Source organism: Heterodontus francisci, chromosome 7, assembly GCF_036365525.1.
Source record: "Heterodontus francisci isolate sHetFra1 chromosome 7, sHetFra1.hap1, whole genome shotgun sequence".
In the NCBI taxonomy this organism is placed as follows: Eukaryota; Metazoa; Chordata; class Chondrichthyes; order Heterodontiformes; family Heterodontidae; genus Heterodontus; species Heterodontus francisci.
Window position 1 is genome coordinate 123,289,264 of NC_090377.1, and position 23,652 is coordinate 123,312,915.

At 42.1% G+C, this 23,652-nt stretch overlaps 1 protein-coding gene across 6 annotated transcripts in view; it reads left to right on the forward strand.

The window, feature by feature from the left end:
• The window catches only part of LOC137372300 (partitioning defective 3 homolog B-like), a 1,025,472-nt gene that overhangs the window by 425,026 nt on the left and 576,794 nt on the right, over window positions 1-23,652 (forward strand). For all 6 annotated transcript variants that reach the window (XR_010975414.1, XM_068036099.1, XM_068036101.1 and 3 more), the window contains one exon: window positions 13,446-13,574. Coding sequence is in view for 5 of the 6 variants with exons in the window: in XM_068036099.1 (XP_067892200.1) it covers window positions 13,446-13,574 (129 nt within the window). In the remaining variant the exon portion in view is untranslated. The remainder of the gene's footprint in view (window positions 1-13,445; window positions 13,575-23,652) is intronic.

The window sequence follows — 23,652 nt, forward strand, 5'->3', positions numbered from 1 at the left end:
AAAGGTGATAGTGAGGTGAATTAACAGCAGTAGAAATAGTTACTAACCCATCTTGGTTCAATATGTAATTATAACTGCCTTGTTTTGGTAACCACTGGACTATTCTGTAGTTTCTCCAAGCAATTTCCTCTCCCTACCACCCCCGCATCTTCTCCATCTCCCCATCTCCTCATCTATAAAAATAATTGATATTCACTGTTTAAATGAAAAGTACTCAAAACCATAGGAGAGTAAAAGTAATTCATTTTTTAGAACCGTTTTAAATTTTTAAAAGAAAGTCCTCATGATAAAACTCTTCTTAGTGTCATGTTACACTAGCTCTCCTCTGGGTTCGGAATGTTGAATTGATGCCTCTGGATTCCTTTAAGCTGAGAATTCTTGCTGATACTCTGCATCTTGATCCCCATTATGTTTCATAAAAATATCGATAAGAAGTTTTTCTTTTCATCCTGATATGTGAGACACTTCAGTGATGTGCACACTCCAATTTTAGAATAGTATATCATTTTCTGTGTGACACTACTGGAGGGTAAATATGGCAGCGCAGGAGGGAGAACTGACTGGGTCCAACTGCCAATTGATCAAAACAAACCTCTGACACCAGCCACGGGATGAGGACATCTTGGGATATGGGCCTTGATATTCTCTTTGGTCAAATTCTTAGTCAGCCCTTTTGATACCTCCTCTTCTGACTCAGAGTCAATCTTTTTGTCTGATTGCATTTCTGCAAAGAGCCTTGGGATGTTTTTTGTTGTGTTGAACGTGCTATGTAAATAGAAGTTGTTCAAGCAAACTAGACTTTTTCGGAATAGTCCAGGAGAACAGACATTGTGCCATTCTATCTCCATAAGAAGGCTCATATGCCTTCGTGGAAGACTGTGCAGTCTGGTGCAGAGACAGCTGCTGCAGAGTGCAGTTTTGTTTATACAAGATATTGCTCCTGACAAGAGTGAGCCATGCGAAAAAAAATGTGCATGGTTTGGGATTTAAGGAATGAGCGCTGCTCATTATGTCAGCTGCTCGTCTGGAAGATTTGGGGTAATCGGTCCCCGAAGATGTGTAGCACAGTGCTGGAGGCACATCTTGCAGGCATACTTCAATGGCCAGGCATGAATGGCACTAAATGAGAGAATGAGTGTGCCCAGGACAAAGGGAAAATACTCACAGCTTTGATCTTTCAGTGGAGAGGTGATGCGATGTTGGCTGTCACTTGCAATGAGGGCTGAAAACATCCTGCTGCCTCACCCTGTATGACAACTTGACTACTGCTTGATCAGGCCAATAGTATGTGCAGAATAAGCCACAACCAAAAATAAGTGGATTCGCATTTTAACTGTTGCATTGTACTGCAAATTAAGGTTCATTTCCACCTATGCCCACCTGAATGAACAGAATTTTTCCCTCGTGCCCCCATCTCTTCTGTGTGTGCAAGACTCGTCTTTCTTCTCTCCTTCCACCCAAGCTCCTGTAAGGCATCATCCTGGATTTATACCTGTGAGCACTTGTCTAAGATTAGCACACCTAGATCTTTGGAATGCAGAAGAGAAAGTGAGTCCAACTGGATTGAGCCTGTGCTGGTACTAGCTCCGCACCGAGCTATCAGCCCAGAATTTCCTGACAGGTTTTGACATAGCTTTGGTGCAGGAATGGTGTTGCACTGCCATTTCCTGAGGAAACCCTTGCACCATGCGCGGACTTTCTCGATGGTTTGTACCAAGACCTCACTTAGCTCATTAACATAGCTCCCCACCCTAAGCAAAAATCCAGACAAAGTGAGTTTCCAGCATTTACAGCAGTCTCAAATGTTGTAAATTTACGTACAGATGTCTAGGTGCAGCAGGATCTAAAGTCTGGTGGTTTATAACAATTTCATTTTTTGTTATTATTTCTCCACAATGGGACCCACACTGTCTATGAATAGCTTAAAGCAAGAAAAGAGAATCTAACTATCTCCCCTTGACATTCAATGGCATTACCATCAATGAATCCCACACCGTTAACATCCTGGGGGTTACCATTGACCACAAACTTAACTGGCACAGCCGTATAAATACTATGGCTACAAGATCAGGTCAGAGGCTGTGAATTCTACACAAGTAACTCACCTCCTGACACCCCAATGCCTGTCCACCATCTCCAAGGCACAAGTCAGGAGTGTGATGGAATACTCTGCACTTGCCTGGATGAGTGCAGCTCCAGCAACACTCAAGAAACTCAGCACCATCTAGGACAAAGCAGCCCGCTTGATCAGCACCCCATTAACCACCTTTAGCATTCACTCCCTGCATCACCAGCACACAGTGTTAGCAGTGTGTACTATCTACAAGCTGCACTGCAGCAACTCGCCAAGCCTCCTTTGACAGCACCTGCCAAACCTATGACCTCTACCACCTAGAAGGACAAGGGCACCGGACACGTGGGAACACCATCATCTGCAAGTTCCCTTCCAAGTCACTCATCATCCTGACTTGGATCTGAGTCACTGTTCCTTCACTGCCGCTGGGTCAAAAACCTGGAGCGCCCTCCCTATCAGCACTGGGATGTACTTGCATCAAATGGACTGTTGTGGTTCAAGAAGGTGGCTTACCACCACCTCGCAAGGGAAATTAGGGATGGGCAACAAATACTGGCCTTGTCAGTGAAGCTTACATCTCATGAAAGAGTAAAAAAAAATGCTTTTTTTTTTTAATGATCTCAGAATCTGTTAAATTAAAAAGAGAAACGATTGCACAGTTGCATTTTCTTAAACGTGCTGTGCACAAATGATCATTTGATAGCTTCAAACCTTAATTTTACAAACATGAATAAGATAAAGAGGAAGGAAAATGACCCTTGTTCTGCAAGTTCCCCCAGCCCCAATTATTTATGCTGATTTCCGCTTGTTTTATTCTGGATTTATATTCTGACGTATGCTAATGGAATTTTTCAACAAATTTAGGCATAAGTTCTCAATCGGCAAACTTGGAGTAGAAACCATTGTAAATTTGGGCATAATTTCTGTGTGAGTCAGAGCCAGGAAATTCTGAGTTTTCTATTCTAATCCCATTTTGCTGTTCTTTCGCTGTATCCATATATTTGTAAAATAAACATTGGAATTTTCTGTTTTATTTTGAGTGTGGGAAGACTTCTTGAACTCCCAAGGTACATATTTTTCCCATTTCCCTTCCCTCACAAACTTTTTACAATGGCTATAAAATAGGTAGGTTTCAATCTGTCCTTCAGAATGTTTGTACCTTTTCTAAGCAACAAGTGGCAAAAGTTAGCGTACAAAAAAGAACAAGAGGGGTCTGTGTTCTGATTGACATGAAGGAATATTCTAGCATTATTACCCAAAGGAAAACTTCCTCCTCCTTTTCGCCACTCACCCAATGGTCTGTTAAAATCAGAAGTTTGTTTCAAGAAGTTTATATTTGTTGAATTAAATTTAGTTTGAACAAGTTTTGCTCTTGGCTTCCTTGGCTCAGTGGCTAAGTGCACCAGTTAGTGTGATGCTGAGCGGTACAGATCTGGAAGGGCTCAAGTTTGGTCCCTGCCCTGTGCTCACTTAATTGACTTTAATGCAGGCAATGATGGTAGGTCGTGGGAAATGGAGACAGAAAGCCAAGTACAATTCTTGCTCCCAGTTGCTGTCGCAGAAACCTCCACTGGAAAGTGCGCATGTATAAACATAGAAACATAGAAAATAGCAGCAGGAGTAGGACATTTGGCCTTTCGAGCCTGCTCCGCCATTCATTATGAACATGGCTGATCATCCAACTCAGTAACCTGTTCCTGCTTTCCCCCCATATCCTTTGATCCCTTTTGCCCCAACAGCTATATCTAACTCCTTCTTGAAAACACACAAAGTTTTGGCCTCAACTGCTTTCTGTGGTAGCGAATTCCAGAGGCTCACCACTCTCTGGGTGAAGAAATTTCTCCTCATCTCAGTCCTGAAAGGTTTACCCTGTATCCTTAGACTATGACCCCTGGTTCTGGACTCCCCCACCATCGGAACATCCTTCCTGCATGTACCATGTCAAGTCCTGTTAGAATTTTATAGGTTTCTATGAGATCTTCTGAATTCCAGCGAATATAATCCTAACGGACTCAATCTCTCCTCATACATCAGTCCCGCCATCCCAGGAATCAGCCTGGTAAACCTTTGCAGCACTCCCTCTATAGCAAAAACATCCTTCTTCTGATAACGAGACCAAAACTGCATACAATATTCCAGGTGTGGCCTCACCAAGGCCCTGTATAATCGCAGCAAGACATCCCTGCTCCTGTATTCCAATCCTCTCGCTATGAAGGCCGACATACCATTTGCCTTTTTTTACCGCCTGTTGCACCTGCATGCTTACCTTCAGCGACTTGTGTACAAGAACACCCAGGTCTCATTGCATATTCCCCTCTCTCAGTTTATAGCCATTCAGATAATTTGCCTTCCTGTTTTTGCTACCAAAGTGGATAACCTCACATTTATCCACGTTATACTGCATCTACCATGCATTTGCCCACTCACTCAACTTGTCCAAATCACCCTGAAGCCTCTCTGCATCCTCCTCACAACTCACCCTCCCACCCAGTTTTGTGTCATCTGCAAATTCGGAGATATTACATTTAGGTCCCTCATCTAAATCATTAATATATATTGTGAATAGCTGGGGTCCTAGCACTGATCCCTGCGATACCCCACTAGTCACTGCCTGCCATTCGGAAAAAGACCCGTTTATTCCTACTCTTTGTTTCCTGTCTGCCAACCAATTTTCTATCCATTGCAATACACTACCCCCCAATCCCATGCGCTTTAATTTTGCACGCTAATCTCTTATGTGGGACTTTGTCGAAAGCCTTCTGAGAGTCCAAATAAACCGCATCCACTGACTGTCCCTCATCAACTCTACTAGTTACATCCTCGAAGAATTCTAATAGATTTGTCAAGCATGATTTCCCATTTGTAAATCCATGCTGCCTCTGTCCGATTTTACCACTGTTCTTCAAGTGCTCTGCTGTAAAATCTTTGATAATGGACTCTAGAATTTTACGCACTACCGACGTCGGGCTGACTGGTCTATGATTCCCTGTTTTCTCTTGACCTCACTTTTTAAATAGTGGGGTTACATTAGCTACCCTCCAATCTGTAGGAACTGTTCCAGAGTCTATAGAATCTTGGAAGATGACCACCAATGCATCCACTATTTCTAGGGCCACTTCCTTAAGTACTCAGGGATGTAGATGATCAGGCCCTGGGGATTTATTGACCTTCAATCCCATCAATTTCCCCAACACCATTTCCCTATTAATACTGATTTCCTTCAGTTCCTCCTTCTCACTAAACCCTTTGTTCCCCAACATTTCTGGTATGATATTTGTGTCCTCCCTTATGAAGATCGAACCAAAGTATGCATTTAGTTGATCAGCCATTTCTTTGTTCCCCATAATAAATTCCCCCATTTCTGACTGTAAGGGACCTACATTTGTCTTCACCATTCTTTTTCTCTTCACATACCTATTGAAACTTTTACAGTCAGTTTTTATGTTCCTCACAAGCTTACACTCGTACTCTATTGTATCTCTTTAGCTGATTGATGTGAATTTGGCATTTGTGACATACATAATTGCAATAATAGCGCTTTGGACAAAGTTACCGGGTGGGGAAATCAAGCTGGCGTTCGTGCAGCTGTTGACAGGATAATTGCTTGTTTACATGATTACTTAGAAACAAAAGAAGTTCACCGTTACAAAATTCCCACAAGCCTCCAATGTTTCCCGTTTGTTGCCCAAATTTTATGGAGCAAGGAGAAAGAGCAAAAGAAAAGCTCCCTAGCATCTCCATATATGTTTGTAATTGGCATTGTTCTGATATTGGCCCATAGTCCCTGTTTGCGACAGAGCTGGTTCCGATTTTAAAAGATTGTTTTTGTGCTCTAAAGTGATGATTCACTGAATCTTTCTTCATTGCAGTAACTAACCCAGGGGTCATTCCTTCTGTTGCCTTGTGAAAAAAAGACTGCTGCATTCACCGTTGCCTCACTTTCTTTCTCCTACCTCTGCCCCAATTTGTCATTTAGGTAAACCAGAGGAAAGAAGCACATTGCATCAGAAATTAACGATTACAAATTGTAAAGCAGTTGAGTGAAATGTTCCTTTGTACAACAACTGATATTTATATCGTGCCTTTAATTAAATAAAACTTCCCAAGGTGCTTCACAGGAGCATTATAAAGCAAAATTAGACACTGAGTCACATAAGGCAGATGGCCAAAAACTTGGTCAAAGAGGTAGGTTTTAAGGTGTGTCTTAAAGGAGAAGGGGTAGAGAGTTGGAGAGATTTAGGGAGGGAATTCCAGAGCTTAGGGTCTTGGCAGCTGAAGGCATGGCCACCAATGGTGGAGGAAATAAAATTGGGAATGCTCAAGAGGCTAGAATTAGATGTGCACAGATACCTCGGAGGGTTTGGGGCTGGTGGAGATTACAGAGGTAGGGCGGGGAGAGCCCAGGGAGGGATTTGAAAAAAAGGATGAGAATTTTAAAATCAAAACATTGCTTTGATTTTAAAATATAACACCAGTGTTGTGAACAGTCTGGTTTAGTCTGAGACTGTTGCCAGGGAGTGGATGGAATTGGTAACTAGGGAACTGAGTTTGGAGAGGGGACCGAAAACAACGGCTTCCATCTTCCCAATATTTAATTGGAGGAAATTTCTGCTCATCCAGTAAGGGATGTCGGATAAGCAGTCTGATAATTGAGCAACAGTCTAAGAGTCTAGAGAGGTGGTGGTGAGGTAGAACTAGGTGTCGTCAGTATAAATGCGAAACTGATGCTGTGTTTCTGGATGATTGAGAGTCACAGAGTCAGAGAGTTATACAGCATGGAAAAAGGCCCTTCGGCCCATCATATCCGTGCTGGCCATCAAGCACCTATCTATTCTAATCCCCATTTTCCAGTACTTAGCCCGTAGCCTTGAATGCTATGACGTTTCAAGTGCTCATCTGAATACTTCTTAAATGTTGTGAGGGTTCCTGCCTCTACCACCCCTTCAAGCAGTGTGTTCCAGATTCCAACCACCCTCTGGGTGAAAATTGTTTTCCTCAAATCCCCTCTAAACCTCCTGCCCATTACCTTAAATCTATGCCCCCTGGTTATTGATACCTCCGCTAAGGGAAAAAGTTTCTTTCTATCTACCCTATCTATGCCCCTCATAATTTTGTATACCTCAATTATGTCCCCCCTCAGCCTTCTCTGCTCTAAGGAAAACAACCCTAGCCTCTCCAGTTTCTCTTCATAGCTGAAATGCTCCAGCCCAGGCAATGTCCTGGTGAATCTCCTCTGCACCCTCTCCAGTGCAGTCACATCCTTCCTATAGTGTGACGACCAGAACTGTACACAGTACTCCAGTTGTGGCCTAACTAGCGTTTTACACAGCTCCATCATAACCTCCCTGTTCTTATATTCTATGCCTCAGCTAATAAAGGCAAGTATCCTATATGCCTTCCGAACCACCTTATCTACCTGTGCTGCTGCCTTCAGTGATCTATGGACAAGTACACCAAGGTCCCTCTGACCATCTGTACTTCCTAGGGTCCCACCATCCATTGTATATTCCCTTGCCTTGTTAGTCCTCCCAAAATACATCACCTCACACTTCTCAGGATTATTTCTATCCGTCTCTGCTCTTCCCATCTTATCAGCCCATCTATATCGTCCTGTAAGTTAAGGCTTTCCTCCTCACTATTTACGACACCACCAATTTTCGTGTCATCTGTGAACTTACTGATCATACCTCCTATATTCACGTCTGAATCATTAATGTACACTACAAACAGCAAGGGTCCCAGCGGTACACCACTGGTCACAGGCTTCCAATCACAAAAACGACCCTCGACCATTACCCTCTGCCTCCTGCCACTGAACCAATTTTGGATTCAATTTGTCAAATTGCCCTGGATCCCATGGGCTCTTACCTTCTTGACCATTCTCCCATGCGGGACCTGATCAAAAGCCTTACTGAAGTCCATGTAGACTACATCAACTGCTTTACCCTCATCTGCACACCTAGTCACCTCCTTGAAAAATTCAATCAAATTAGTGAGACACGATTTCCCCCTGACAAAGCCGTGCTGACTATCCCTGATTAATCCCTGCCTCTCCAAATGGAGATTAATCATGTCCCTCAGAATTTTTTCCAATAGTTTCCCTACCACTAATGTTAGACTCACTGGCCTGTAATTACCTAGTTTATCCCTACTATCCTTCTTGAATAATGGTATCACATTTGCTGTCCTCCAGTCCTCTGGCACCTCTCCTGTGGCCAGAGAGGATTTGAAAATTTGTGTCAGAGCCCCTGCAATCTCCTCCCTTGCCTCACATAGCAGCCTGGGATACATCTCATCTGGCCCTTGGGGTTTATCCACTTTTAAGCCCGCTAAAACCACTAATATCTCCTCCCTTTCAATGTTAATTTGTTCAAGTATATCACAATCCCCCTCCTTGATCTCTACACCTGCATCATCCTTCTCCATAGTGAGCACAGATGAAAAGTAATCATTCAAAGCTTCACCTACGTCCTCTGGCTCCACACACACTTTGTCACTTTGGTCCCTAATGGGCTCTACTCTTTCCCTGGTTATCCTCTTGCCCTTAATATACTTATAAAACACCTTGGTATTTTCCTTTATCTTGTCTGCCAGTGTTTTTTCATGCCCCCTCTTCACACTCCTAGTTACTTTTTAAAGTAAAAACAAAATACTGCGGATCCTGGAAATCTGAAATAAAAACAAGAAATGCTGGAAATACTCAGCAGACCTGGCAGTATCTGTGGAGAGAGGAGCAGAGTTAACGTTCCAGATCAGTGACCCTTCTTCAGAACTGGCAAATATTAGAAATGTGAAAGGTTATAAGCAAGTAAAGCGGGGGTGGGGCAAGAGATAACAAAGGAGAAGGTGTAGCTAGGATAAGGTCACAGAATGGCTGACCAGAAGGTCATGGAGCAAAGGCAAACAATATGTTAATGGTGTGTTGAAAGACAAAGCATTGGTACAGATAGGGTGTTAACGCTGAAAATTGAACAGCCGCGAGCACAAACATGAAAAAGAAGTGGGTCAGCAAACTGAACAAACTAAGATGAAATAAAATTAAATAAACACCAAAAAAAGAAAAAAAATAACTAAACATAATAGTAAAATGTGGGGCCCGTCATGCTGTGAAATTATTGAACTCAATGTTCAGTCTGGCAGGCTGTAGTGTGCCTAAAATGAGATGCTGTTCCTTGAGCTTGCGTTGATGTTCACTGGAACACTGTAGCAATCCCAGGACAGAGATGTGAGCATGAGAGAAGGGGGGAAATGTTGAAATGGCAAGCAACCAGAAGCTCAGGGTCATGCTTTCGCACTGAGCGGAGGTACTTTTTAAAGTACCTCCCGACACTTTCTGTACTCCTCTAGGGCCTCCGCTGTTTTCAGCCCTCCGAATCCGCCATAAGCCTCCTTTTTTTTTATCCAATCCTCTATATCTCTTGACATCCAGGGTTCCCTGGACTTGTTGGTCCTACTCTTCACCTTTACGCTGACTTTGCAGCGGATAGATAAGAAATAGGAGGGGGCCAAGGATATATTGTGTGGGAGTGGGAAGAGAAACCATTGCAAGTGATACTCTGGCTGCGATTAGATAGATAATTAGAAAGATTATACACTGGGTGCCTAAAAATTTCTGCTAAAAATTGCTTGTAACTTGCATTATAAGTCTAAGCGTTGTCCTGTTCATTTTATGTTTTTGTATATTCCTCGCTTATTGCCTCCATTGAACCATGCTTGGAAGAATGGGGGGGGGAAACTAAATTACAAGAAATGGTTAGAAAGCTTTAGAAGCAGATGAATGAGAGGCAGCTTTTAGAGGTATAAGTTGAATAGAAAGATTAATCCTGAGCACTGCCAAAGAAGGTCAAACAGGTACAAATTGGTTAAAGTCTAGTTTAGGGCTGATTGTCAGGCAACACCATTTCATGCAAAGAGTGATCAGTGCCTGGACTGATCATCTGGTTGGGGTAGTGGAGGCAAATAGATGCTGTGAAGGGGAACATTGTACATTTTTATGGAAGGATGAACTTGGTGGATTGAATGACTTCTCTCATCTTTGCTTGATTGATGTACCAAAATGTGGCTTGATCTCGGTGTAACATAGATGGAAAATCAGCACTGCCAAAAACATTGGGTTTTTGTCTGATTTATCGCCTCTTGTGGGAGATCACATGATAGGGTGTGGAGTCTATATTGTGATACATAAGGCATTACAATTGCATGAGACAGACTGGACAGATCAGAGGTTCTTTTGCTCATTGTTGCTTAATATCCATTTGATGCTGCTCCAGATCCCATGTTGTCTTACTGGGAAATGCCCCAGGTTTTGGAAGTTTGATCTGTAGTTCGTGTGTAATTAGCTTATCTCTGGGTGCAGTTGGGGTGATGCAGTTGGTTGCTTTGCCTCTCAACCAGTTCCCACCCTTGATTGCTGTCCAGGGGCATTTTCTGGAAAGTGTCTATGTGTGGGTTCCACATGAACACAGGATTGGGGCTCAGCTGTGATGCCCTCAATGGTGCAATAGCCTTATTGCTCACCGTACCAATTCACCCCTGAGAATTGTCCACGCGGGGTGAAGTGCGGAGGTGTGGGAGAAGGCATTGAAAAGAAGAGGCACTGCATCTCACTTTAGCATTATCAATATGCTTTCCAAGTGAAAAGAAAAGGTTCTGCATTGTGAGGAGCAGTAGCCAGTAGGCATGTGCAGTGAGATTAAGGAGCGCATCCTTGTTCTTTTTCCCCTATTCCTTGCCTTCCCCCTCCCCAGGTTTGTGTTTTGGGAAAGAGAGCAGTAGGGTTAAAGCCTAGGAGCACCCAGATGAAACACCAGCACTGCAAACCTTCTTGGCCTGACAAAAAATTACTCTAAGCCCAAGCAGTACTGTATTTCATAACCTTTTTCTGAAAAGGTCAAAATTTAAGTGTTATGATGTTAGGATTAGTGTACCTTGAACAGAGTGGGACGATTTGCTTTGAGACCCATAACCTTTCCTGATACTTGGCTGTGGGAGCACCAGATCAGTGTTGGAGACTAATCACTCTGAAATTCTCATGGCTGATGACTGAACCAGTATTCCCATAATGTGCGGAACCAGTATTCCCATAATGTGCATCCTCTCTTCTATTTTTTCCCCATTTTTCACTTGCTTTTCTGAAGGTGATGGCTCTTGTTGGGTGCTTGTTTTATCCGGGGAGCTTTCTGATACTGGTGTCAGCTGTGATTCAGTGGTAGCACTCTCCCTTCTGAATCAAAAGGTTATGGATTCAAGTCCCACTACGGAGACTTGAGCACAAAATCTAGGCTAACACCCCAGTGCATTACTGAGGGAGTGCTGCACTATTGGAGGTGTCTCTTGTATGCAATGTTTAAATCAAGGCCCCCTCTGCCCTTTCAGGTGGAGGTAAAAGAATCCATGGCACTGTTTCAAAGAGCAGGGGAGCTCTCCCCGATGCTCCAGACAATATTTACCCATCAATCAACATCACTAAAGTAAATGATTGGATCATTATCACATTGCTTTTTGGGGGGGGCCTTGCTGTGTGCAAATCGCCTGCCATGTGTCCTACATTATGACAGTATCCTTCAAAATAATTAATTGACTGTGGAGTGCTTTGGATCATCCTGAGGTCATGAAACTTGGTACATAAAAGCAAGTTTGTCTTTCTCTTTTATACTTTGCTTAAAAAACAAATTTTGAGCTTAGACATTGAGTGTTGGCTATGGGGTATGGAAAAGACAAATAGGGGTGGGAAACAAGTGCATTAATTCACCTTCGGCCCCGTCTTTAATTTACCCCTTCAGCAGGGACTAATGGGCAGTGATCAATTTTGGAAATCTCACTTTTTATTTCCACCATCATCACCACAAACCTACGCTGAGCTCCTGATCTTAATGTGCACCAAGCAGGTAGATGCAAAGTGGAGACAGGGGCGTGCCTTTCTACCTGGGTGGTGCCTCATGATACCGAGTCAAAAGGGCACTGGCAGAGGCTTAAGGGGTTGACAATAGAAGCACATGTCTGGGCTGAATTGAAGAACCTTAGGGATTATTTATATAGCTGGTCTTGTCACATTGTCTGCCTGCTTAATGTTCTGCCTTTTATTTTTACAGTCCTTTCGTGTCATTCACACACTGGGTGTTGATTTTTATTTTATTGCAATAAAATAAAAATCAATAAAAACCTTCAATTCAAAATCTGATAGGCATTTTAGTGTGTGGGGAATCTTGAGACTGAGACTTCTGGAGCTTGCTGAGAAGTGCAAGAAAAACATTTGCCAAAAGAGTGAAATGTGGGTCAGATTGGTAGTCTGTGTTCTTGTCATCATATTACCAAAATTATACATATTTCCCTGTTGCCCAAAGCGCACTGAATGCGCTCATGACTGTCATCACTGTGTCAGCAGTGGAAGTAAAATGTTCCATGTGTGATAGAGTTAAGGTTCAGTTTACTAGGAAGAAAACTGCTATTTAATCCAGGCTGATAGAGAGGTTGATGTGAGGCCCTATGGAGGGATATGCATTGCTTAGGAAATTAGAGTTATCAGATTTGTTTTTTTTCAGCTCGTCACTCTCAAATGAAAGTGACCTACTTGTAATTTTGGAAAAAGGATAACTGGGCACAATGTTCTCTCTAACGGATCCCTTTGTTGGAATTATAATGTGGCTTGGTTAGAATTGAAGGTACACTATGAAGTATGGGATGGCATTTTTGTGTTGCCTACAAGGCTGGTATTTATTGCCCATTCCTTGCTGCTCTGACAAGGTGGTGGTGGGTCTTCTCCTTGAACCGCTGCAGTCCGCCTGGCTATTCTTATTCTTCCTAGCGGTTTGATACAATTAACTGGCTCACAAAGTCAGAACTGATGAAAGATCACTGACCTGAAACGTCAACTCTGCTTCTCTTTCCATAGAAGCTGCCAGACCTGCTGAGTATTTCCAGCACTTTTTGTTTTTCTTTCAGATTTCCAGCATCTGCAGTATTTTACTTTTATTTTAGAGCTTGATTGGTGTCCTGGTCATTATTTATCCCTGAACAAACAGCACTGACAGATTAATTTGGTCATTATTTGATTGTTATTTGTGGGACCTTGCTGTGTGCAAATCGGCTGCAGCGTTTCCTACATTGCAACAGTGACTGCACTTCAAAAGTACTTCGTTGGCTATAAAGTGGTTTGGGATATCCTGAGGTCATGAAAGGCGCCACATAAGTATAGGTTTTTCCTTTATTTCTTTAGTTTTAATTTTTTTCCCCTGTTCATAAGGCAAAATGTAACTAACTCAATCTGGATTAGTTGCATTTCAGTTTCTTTGGGATGTCTTTTTCTTGTGCTTATCTACTTTATTCCATTTGTAGGTGTTGAGTTTATTGTTGATTTCTGTTGTTCCAACAGGTGAATGGCATTGACATAACTGGGAAGGCTCAGGAGGAGCTCGTCGCAATGCTGCGCAGTACGAAACATGGAGAAACTGTTGCTCTTGTGGTTGACCGTCAAAACGATGTCTTTGTGCCTCGAGAATTGGTAATGTATATTCAGTCTTTGTTTAAAATGCAGATGTGCATGTATCACATGACTTGTACAAGACATGTGAAGCCCTTCTTCACATAAAGGGTAGTGGAAATCTGGAACTCTCTTCCCCAAAAAGCTATTCAGTCTAGGTATATTTAAAACTGAGATAGATATAGATTTTTTGGGGTATTTAAGAGTTATGGAACCAAGGCAGGTCAATGAAGTTAAGATGCAGATCAGCTGTGATGTAAATGAATGGTGCAACAGGCTGGAGGAACGGTCTATTCCTGTTCTTGTGACTCAAACTATAATGATAACTCTATGATGTGTATGCGTCTGTGCTAGTTGTTGTTGTTCTAGGCACAGTCCTGAAGAACCAGAGGCATTTCTCTCCATTAGAGACAGTTGGTAATGTATAGTTTGAGGGGCATCACTCCTCAAGTGTAGGGCAAGGCGAGGAGGCAGGCCTCCATGTACTACCACAGCCGGTATGGGGAATTGAACCCGCACTGTTGGCATCTTTCTTCATCATACACTAGCTGTCTAACCAACTGAGCTAGCCTACCCCCATATCTGTGCTAGTATGTTTCATGATACTGTAGTATGTTTCTCAGTGGTGGGCTGCTGGAAAACACTGGCCACGTGGTGTTGTCACAAAGGATCAGAGTGTAGTGGAGATAACAAATGCCATATGAGTTCCCCCGTTCCTGTTATCTCTCTGAATATTTCTGCACTGTACTAAACTTGTCCATAACAGATAAAATGACGATATAATGTAAAAAATTCTAAACGTTTGATGATGGAGTTTGAGGAAGTAAGTCAATCTCCAGGTTCTGCTGAAATTTTTAAATGATTTGGGTTTTGCTCTTGTGATTTATGACGTCACCTGAACTGCTGATCAAATTTCTGCCTTGCAACTTATTACCAGACATTCTATTACCTTCTGCTTATTTCATAGTTTGCCTTGCAGTGTCTTGAATGCATTTTCTATTACGCTCATTATTAGAAAAGATAGTATGCTATTGAGAGTTGCCTTATTAACTGTATTTAGATAAAGAGCTAAAAATATAGTGTGTGCATAAAAGGAAGGTACATTTTAGGTGCATTATCAAGGCAGTCTTTCTCTTTATCTCTTTCTTCTCCTATTCCTTTATCTTTTCTTTTCATACCCAATCTCCTATTTTTTCTCTCTCTCTCTTGCTCCTTTATCTTCCTTAATGCCTTTGCATTCTGAAGCATCCCAGCAGGGTTCCTCCTCTTCTGTTGATTCTTTTGACTGTTTGCTGAATCTCTGTCTTTATTCTGGTGCACCTTCTCTGTTCCTGGCACTCACTGTCTCTTGCATCTCCTTACACAAACTTCAAATTCTCCCTTTCTGTTTCCAGGTTTGATGCGGGTGACCTTATTCTGCGCTAAATCCTGCACAAGGAAGGAAGGAAAGGATTTCCTACTTTTGTTTGACTTTTTTATTATCTGCTGCAGAGAACATTTTTAAAAAGCCTCGCTGTTTCTCCCATCCTCTTCATTGTTTGCCACCCTCCTTAAAATTTATTGCAGAGTAATCACTTTTCCTGGCCACACGCTTATTGGGTTTGAAAGCTGCGGCATCCATTTTCTTTATTTTGCTAAGCTTTTGTCTAAATATGATTAAAAGGAAACAATATACTGTGAAACCTCTTGTAGGCAGAAGCTACGGTTACCACAGAGCCGTTTGAGGTAATTTCTTTTGGAGACTTGGGGGCAAGGTTTAGTGCAGCTACACTCAATAGTGTGAGGATAAAAGGAGTCAGAAGCATGAAGGATGATGACATTTATTGTTCATGTGAATGCTGGTTTTACCTAATATAGCAAGCAACTTGAGCTGGGCTGATCTTGTGGCTCTTCTTCCTACTGAGTCAAGAGCAGTGCTAGACTAAGACCTGGGAACAAACCTTCCAATAGTGTTTATGTTAATTCAGCATCCTCACACTTGTGAGTCCTCCAACTTATGTCCTCATTTAATTTCCTTACATCTTTAGGAAAGAGAATTTTAACCCAGAAATCCTTCTATCCCGTTCATTGGGCGGGGGCACGGGGAGAGATACAGAGAATAAGTACTGAAAAATGAGTGGGGAGTTGTTTGGTTGGGGTGGTGCAGGTGACAGTGGGGCAGTCATGCAATTTGGAAAATATTGCAGTTCTGTAGGGCTCAATCAGGAGTATTTTCTTTTGGCGATGCATTTTATATCAGTTTTAGGGAGAATGTGAAAAGCACAGTGGCCTAGCACAGTATTATCCTTTCATCTTTGGAGCCTTTTTAAAATCCAGTCCAGACTTATGGGATAGAATTCTCTCTCCTATATTTTAAATAGAATTGAAGTGAGATTAATGAGTCTCTACTTGTCTGTCTCAGTCTTAGCAGCTGATTTGAATATTGACACCACATTGGCCTGTTTCCAATCTATTGGTACCTCTCCAGTGTCCAGTGGTCACCGAGTAATGATTGCCAATGCCTAACATCGCCTTCATAGATTCACAGGATGGTTACAGCACAGAAGGAGACCATTCGGCCCATTGTGTCTTTGCTGCCTCTTTGCAAGAGCAATTCTGTTTGTTCCACTTCTCCACCCTTTTCCCATATCCCTACAAATTATTCCTCTTCAGATAATTATCCAATTCCCTTTTGAAAGCCACAATTGAATCTGCCTCCACCACACTCTCAGGCAGTGTATTCCAGATACTAACCACTCGCTGCGTGAAAAAAAGTTCTTCCTTATGTTGACATTGCTTCTTTTGCCAGTCACCTTAAATCGTGTCCTCTGATTCTTGACCTTTCTGTCAATGGGAACAGTTTCACCCTATCTACCTTGTTTAGACCCCTCGTGATTTTGAATACCTCTATCAAATCTCCTCTCGACCTCTTCTGTAAGGAGAACAAACCCAACTTCTCCAATCTATCCTATAAACTGAAGTCCCTCATCTCTGGAATTATTCTTGTAAACCTTTTCTGCAACCTCTCTAAAGCATTCATAAACTTCCTAGAGTACGATGCCCAGAGTTGGACACCATACTCCAGTTCAGGCCGGACCAGTGTTTATAAAGATTTACCATAACTTCCTTGTTTTTGTACTATATGCTTCTGTTTATAAAGTCCAGGATCCTGTTTGTCTTTTTAACCAGTTTCTCAACCTGTCCTACCACTTTCAATGATATGTGCACATACACCCACAGCTCTCTCTGTTCCTGCACCCCCTTTAGACTTGTACTCTTTAGTTTATATTACCTTTCCTCATTCTTCCTACCAAAATGTATCACTTCACACTTCTCTACATTAAATTTCATCTGCCACACATCCACCAGCTCATCTATGTCCTCTTGCAGGCTATCATTATCTTCTTCACAGTTCACGATATGTCCAAGTTTTGTGCCACCTGCAAATTTTAAAGTTGTGCCCTGTATACCCAGTCTAGGTCGTTAATATATTTCAAGAAAAGCAGTGGTTCTAGTACCGACCCCTGGGGAATCCCACTGTATACTCCTCCAGTCTGAAAAACAACCGTTCACCACTACTCTCTGTTTCCTGTCACTTAGCCAACCTCATCTCCATGCTGCCATTATCTCTTCAACTTTGCGGGCAATCTTATTATGTGGCACTTTATCAAACGCCTTTTGGAAGTCCATGTGTGTCACATTATCTGCATTACCCTCATCAACCATGTCTGTTACCTCATCAAAAAACTTAATCAAGTTAGATAAACATGATTTGCCTTCAATAAATCCATACTGGCTTTCCTTAATAAATCCATACTTGTCCAATTGACTGTTAATTTTGTCCTGGATTATCATTCTAAAAGTTTTTCTGCCACCGAGGTAACTCACCAGCCTGTAGATGCTCGTTTTATCCTTCCTCGTCTCTATGAGCACTCTGGGATACATACCATATAGCCCAACAGATGTATTGGTTTTAAGCTCTTATCATCTTGCCTAGGACTTCCGTATTATTTATATCAGTCATAAACGTTGTCTTGGTACCAATTATATAGAAGTTAGAAGAGTTTGAGCAGCATTGGAGGAAATCGTTTGGAGGACTTGCATATGTGAGGAGGCTAAATTAATACAAACTCTTTTGAAGATTGACACAGTCACTCCATGTAAATGACCACCATTTCCTTCATGTGACCAGTGGTAGATGTCAGTATAAATTCAACAAGGTCCAACTAAATAATATTGGTAACAATTCGGTTAATTGAAACAATAGAGTCCTTTAAACTTGCATTAAACTTAAGTGACCTAAAATATGTCAGCTATTAAGTTTGGTATTTTTATTTCAGTTTTTTTGGAAGGCTGAACTTTGAAGTGCATAGTTTTAAAAATCCATGTACACAATGCACAGGCTATTAACCTATCCTCCCTCACTATTCCGCACTGGAAGAACATGCTATGGCATGCACATTCAGTCTTTCAGTTAGTTGATGCACTGCTCTCAATTTTCAATTCAGACTTTTGTGGAATTGTGGCCAGCCTTCCTTCTAAAAATGACTTCCCACTGTGGAGCAGTGTGTGAGACAGCATGGTGAGGTTAGAGGCAGCAGTTCTGTTATTCTGTTAATTATGCATTTTTTTTTGATGACCTGTTGTAAATTATCTCTATGATGCTGCATGCACTCAGAATAGTTCTGAAACAGCAGGGCTTAATAGAGGTGTTCACAATTATGAACGGTTTTGACAGAGTAGATAGTAGACTGTTTCCACTGGCAGCAGGGTCAGTAACCAGATGATAAAACTTTCAGGTAATTAGGAAAAGAACCAGGGTGGAGATGGGATTTTTTTTTTACGTAGCAAGTTGCCATGATCTGGAATGCACTGCCTGAAAGGATGATGAAAGCAATAGTAACTTTCAAAAGGTAACTGAATAAATAATAGAAAATGAAAAAAATTGCAGGGCTATAGTGGCAAGTACAGGGAAGTGGGATGAACTGAATGAATCCATCAAAGAGCCAGCACAGGCATAATGGGCCAAGTGCTGCAAGATTCTATTCTATTCTAAGAATTTCCTTCAAAACTGAAGTTGATAGACTTTTGTATTTGAAGGGTATTGAGGGTTATGGAACCAAGGCGGATCAACGGTGTTAACATTCAGATCAACCATGATCTAATTGAATGGAGGAACAGGCTTGAGGGGCTGAATGGCCTTCTCCTGTTCCTCTTGCAACAGTAATTTCACTTCAAAAGTAGTTCTTTGGCTGGAAAGCACCTTGGATGTCCAGGGGTCGTGAAAAGTGTCCTTTCAATGCAAGATCTTTCTTGATCTTTATCTATCTTATTTATCTGATCTATCTGTTTTCAATTAACCTTATACACATGTGGCTCCAAAGCACTTGTACCAAGGAGTAGTATAACATAGATTCACACCAGTGATTCTACACATGGGACAATTTTGAATATGTACTACAATATGCAAGAAAAGTGCCAGAAAATTTGAGGCTTATCCCAAGGCATTGTGCCCAATGCACAGAAGTTTGAAAATGGTAAATTCCTTTTTCCCTTCATGCCATGCTAATTTTCTACTGTTATCATCTCCCTTCTCTTAGAACAGTTATTTATACCAGGAAATGGTACTGCCAGCCATCGGGTATCTTATCCTAGCAGTCAGTTTGCATGTGCAAATCTAGATAGAGCATGGCATGCTATTTGATCATGGGGGTCATCTCATTGGAGCTTGATTCTACCGAGATATGCAGACCTACACAGCAGCTGTTACTGGTTAGTGATTGGGAGTTGAGACCCTTACTTTCCGCGTTCCTCAACTCAGAAACACAGGCTGGCTGTTGTCCAGCAAAGGTCAGATAAAGTCAACACAACCCAAGGATTTAAAATGCTGTCTCCTGATTTGTATATTTCAGCACCACACCATGCACTACATTTACATGTGGCGAAAAATTAACATTTATTTAAAATAAAACACTGAGGCTTCCCCAAATCCTGGGAGTATTTGCAGGCACTCTGTTCTTGTGACACATGTGTACCTCCTCATTGAATTGGGGGGGTGGGGGGAGGGGGGGGTGGGGGCAAGGGTGCTATCATACTTATTTATCATACTTATTGTCACAAGAACATAAGAAATAGGATTAGGCCAGTCAGCCCCTTGAACCTGCTCCACCATTCAGTAACATCATGGCTGATCTGATTGTGGCCTTAACTCCACTTTCCTGCCTGCCTCCCATAAACCTTGACTCCCTTGTAGATCAAAAATCTAACTTAGCCTTGAATATATTCAATGAAGCAGCCTCTACTGCTCTCTGGGAAACAAAATTCCAAAAATTAATGACACTCTGAGAGAAGAAATTCCTCCTCATCTCTGTCTTAAAAGGGAGGCCCCTTATTTTGAAACTATGCCCCCTAGTTCTTGATTCCCCCATGCACGGGAAACATCCTCTCAGCATCTACCATGTCAAGCCCCTTCAGAATCCTGTATGTTTAAATAATATCACCTCTCATTCTTCTAAACTTCAATGAGTATAGGTCCAACCTGCTCAACCTTACCTCATAAGACGACCCCGTCATCCCAGGAATCGGCCTAGTGAACCTTCTCTAAATTTCTTCCAATGCAAGTATATCCCTCTGTTATGACCAGGTGAGAAAGAGGTCTAGGGGTCCCTTTCAGCCTTCATCTGGTCTTACTGTAACTAGATTTAATTTTTAAACACACCGTGTTTTTAGCTCCCCCTTTACGAATCCTTGTTCACCGCTTTCCAATTATAAGGTAAAGAAATGAGCACATACAGGTTTTCTTAGGTTTAAAGAAGAAAGGTGAAATTTTATTAAACTTAAACTCTACTTTGGTTGACGCCTACGGATACATGACACGCCCACGCTAGCATGCACATGCGATACACATGTGCAAATAGAGACAGAAAAGAGCAGAAGAAATATCTGAAGAGTTTTTGCTATGGGTCTTTGAGCTCACTGTAGAGTCCTTGATTGTAGATAGATCTTGCTTTTCGTTGGGGCCCAGTACTCTTCTTCAACCTTGTTCGCTGTAGGAGACTTTTCTCTCTTGGAGTTCATGTGTCTTCAGTGGATTCAGTTGTATGAGAAAGAGATGGGAGCAGACAGGAGACGCTGTGGAGAGCCAGACAGGAGAGGTCTTTTCAATCCAGGCACAAACGACTTTCTGCCCAAACTCTTAGTTCAAACCTGTACAATTCAGAAAGAAACATCTAGACTGCCAAGCAGGTTAGTCAGGTGACTAACTGGTTTGACCACATCTGTTTGTTGATTGTATTGGAGCAGGGGAAAGCTCTTTTGTTCCCAAACACTGTCTGTTAATATGCAAAAATGTCTTTCCAGCCAGGGGCCTGGCAACTCCTTGACACAGGCCTTCTCTTCTTCCCAGTAACAATTTGAAATTTAATGTCCATGTGGTGAAATTAACATGCCTCATTCTTGGCAGGTGGGGCCTGCATGACACCTCCTTAAGTAAGGAGACCAAATCTGTATAGGAATATAGGAACATTTGAGCAGGAGTAGGTCATTCAGTCGATCGAGCCTGCTCCGCCATTCAATATGATTATGGCTGATCATCCACTTCAATGTCTTTTTTTCACACTATCCCCATATCCCTTTATGTCATTGGTATTTAGAAACTGTCAATCTCTGCTTTAAACATACTCAATGACTGATCTTCCACAGCCCTCCGGGGTAGAGAATTCCAAAGATTCACAACCCTCTGAGTAAAGAAATTTCTCCTCATCTCAGTCCTAAGTGGCTTCCCTCTTATTTTGAAATTGTGTCCCCTGGTTCTAGACTCCCCAACCAGGGGAATCACCTTAACTGCATCTACCCTGTCTATCCCTTTCAGTATTTTATAGGTTTCAATTAGATCACCTCTCATTCTTAGAAACTCTAGAGAATAGAGGCCCAGTTTCCCAATCTCTCTTCATAGGACAGTCCCACCATCCCGAGAATAAGTCTGGCGATCCTATGCAGTAGTCTAGGTGCTGTCTCACCAATGGCCTGCTCAGTTGTAGCAAGACTTCCCTACTTTTATACTCCATCCCCCTTGCAGTAAAGTCCAACATTCCATTTGCCTTCCGAATTACTTGCTGTACCTTCATGCTAACCTTTTGTAATTCATCTTTAAGGATACCCAGATCCCTCTGTACCGCAGCATTCTGCAGTCTCTGTCCATGTAAATAATCTACTTTACTATTCAAGGACTGTTCTGATTTACATTGGGTTCTGCAGCCATCAGTCTGCTAGTCACACCTGTTCATGAGTCAAAGACTGCTTTTTTGGATTATCTCCTGCCATAGGATTGGTCAGTTTATGTTTGGTTAGCAGCAGTGTGAAGCCTGTGTGCGAACATCCCAAAGCCATGGGAGGCAGATAGGGACTAATGGTAGGAATGGAGCAAATAGGAGTCAGGGCTGCAGTGCAATTATGCGTAGCTAGATAGAGAACTGTTTTTTTTAATCACACCTGGTCCAGTTTTTAATATGTTTTTGAGGCTGAATGTAGAGACTTGAGATGAAGTTCATGGGAACTAGCATGTCAGGTTTCTTTTTGGTTTTGGAATTTGACCTGGCCAAGCTGACCACTTGACCACTTAATACCACATGGGATTCTTATGCATCCCTGATTTTCATTGCTCCACCATTGATGGCTGTGCTTTCAACTGTTTAGGCCCTAAGCTCTGGATTTTAATCTCTAAACCTCTCTGCATCTCTATCCCTCTCTCCTCCTTTAGTTCACTCTGTAAAACGTACCTTTTTGACCAAATGCGTGGTTACATGTTCTAATGTCATCTTATGTAGCTCGGTGTCAAATTTTGTTTGATAATGCACTCGTGAAGTATGTTACGGACAGGTGGTAAGGGGTGTGGGTGGTTCCCACTGTTCACCTCCCAACTGACCATGATTGTGATTTGTTTACAATGATGAGTTACCCACTGAGTTTTTTACTTGCCAAATAAACAGACAGTGACAGGTTTTCTTGTAGGTTTAAAACAGAAGATTAACTATTTATTAAACCATATTCATTCCCCGAAATGTTTGCAACACCAGACATGCATGCTTTCACTCTCACATGCACTCTCAAGAGAAGTTAGATAGAAGGTAAAGAGTAAGAGTTCAAGGTGTGGTAGGTGTTCATGGTTTATGGTAAACCTGTTGAATCTTCTTGAAGGACAGTTTCTTTTTTCTTTCACTCGTAAATATTAACTACTGAAAAATCAATGTGGTGTTTGTATTTCTTGGGATATAGGAACTTGCATGATTTGTTGTGTGTTATTAAAGTTTTGTCAGTATCAGATAGAACAATTGCAACTTGTGTGTTGATTGAATTTCTGCATATGCACTTGGGAGAAAGCTTTTCTTTTCCATGAATGAGTAATCTTTGTGTTCTTTGGAATTTTTCAAGGTTGGAACTAACAGGGCGGATTTAGATTTTCAAAAAGCATTCGATAATATGCCATACTATAGGTTATTAAACAAAATTAGGCTTGTGGCATTGAAGGTAATATTCTTATTCTTTATTCTTCTTTTGGGCCTCCTTATCTCGAGAGACAATGGATACGCGCCTGGAGGTGGTCAGTGGTTTGTGAAGCAGCGCCTGGAGTGGCTATAAAGGCCAATTCTGGAGTGACAGGCTCTTCCACAGGTGCTGCAGAGAAATTTGTTTGTTGGGGCTGTTGCACAGTTGGCTCTCCCCTTGCGCCTCTGTCTTTTTTCCTGCCAACTACTAAGTCTCTTCGACTCGCCACAATTTAGCCCTGTCTTTATGGCTGCCCGCCAGCTCTGGCGAATGCTGGCAACTGACTCCCACGACTTGTGATCAATGTCACACGATTTCATGTCGCGTTTGCAGACGTCTTTATAACGGAGACATGGACGGCCGGTGGGTCTGATACCATTGGCGAGCTCGCTGTACAATGTGTCTTTGGGGATCCTGCCATCTTCCATGCGGCTCACATGGCCAAGCCATCTCAAGTGCCGCTGACTCAGTAGTGTGTATAAGCTGGGGGTGTTGGCCGCTTCAAGGACTTCTGTGTTGGAGATATAGTCCTGCCACCTGATGCCAAGTATTCTCCGAAGGCAGCGAAGATGGAATG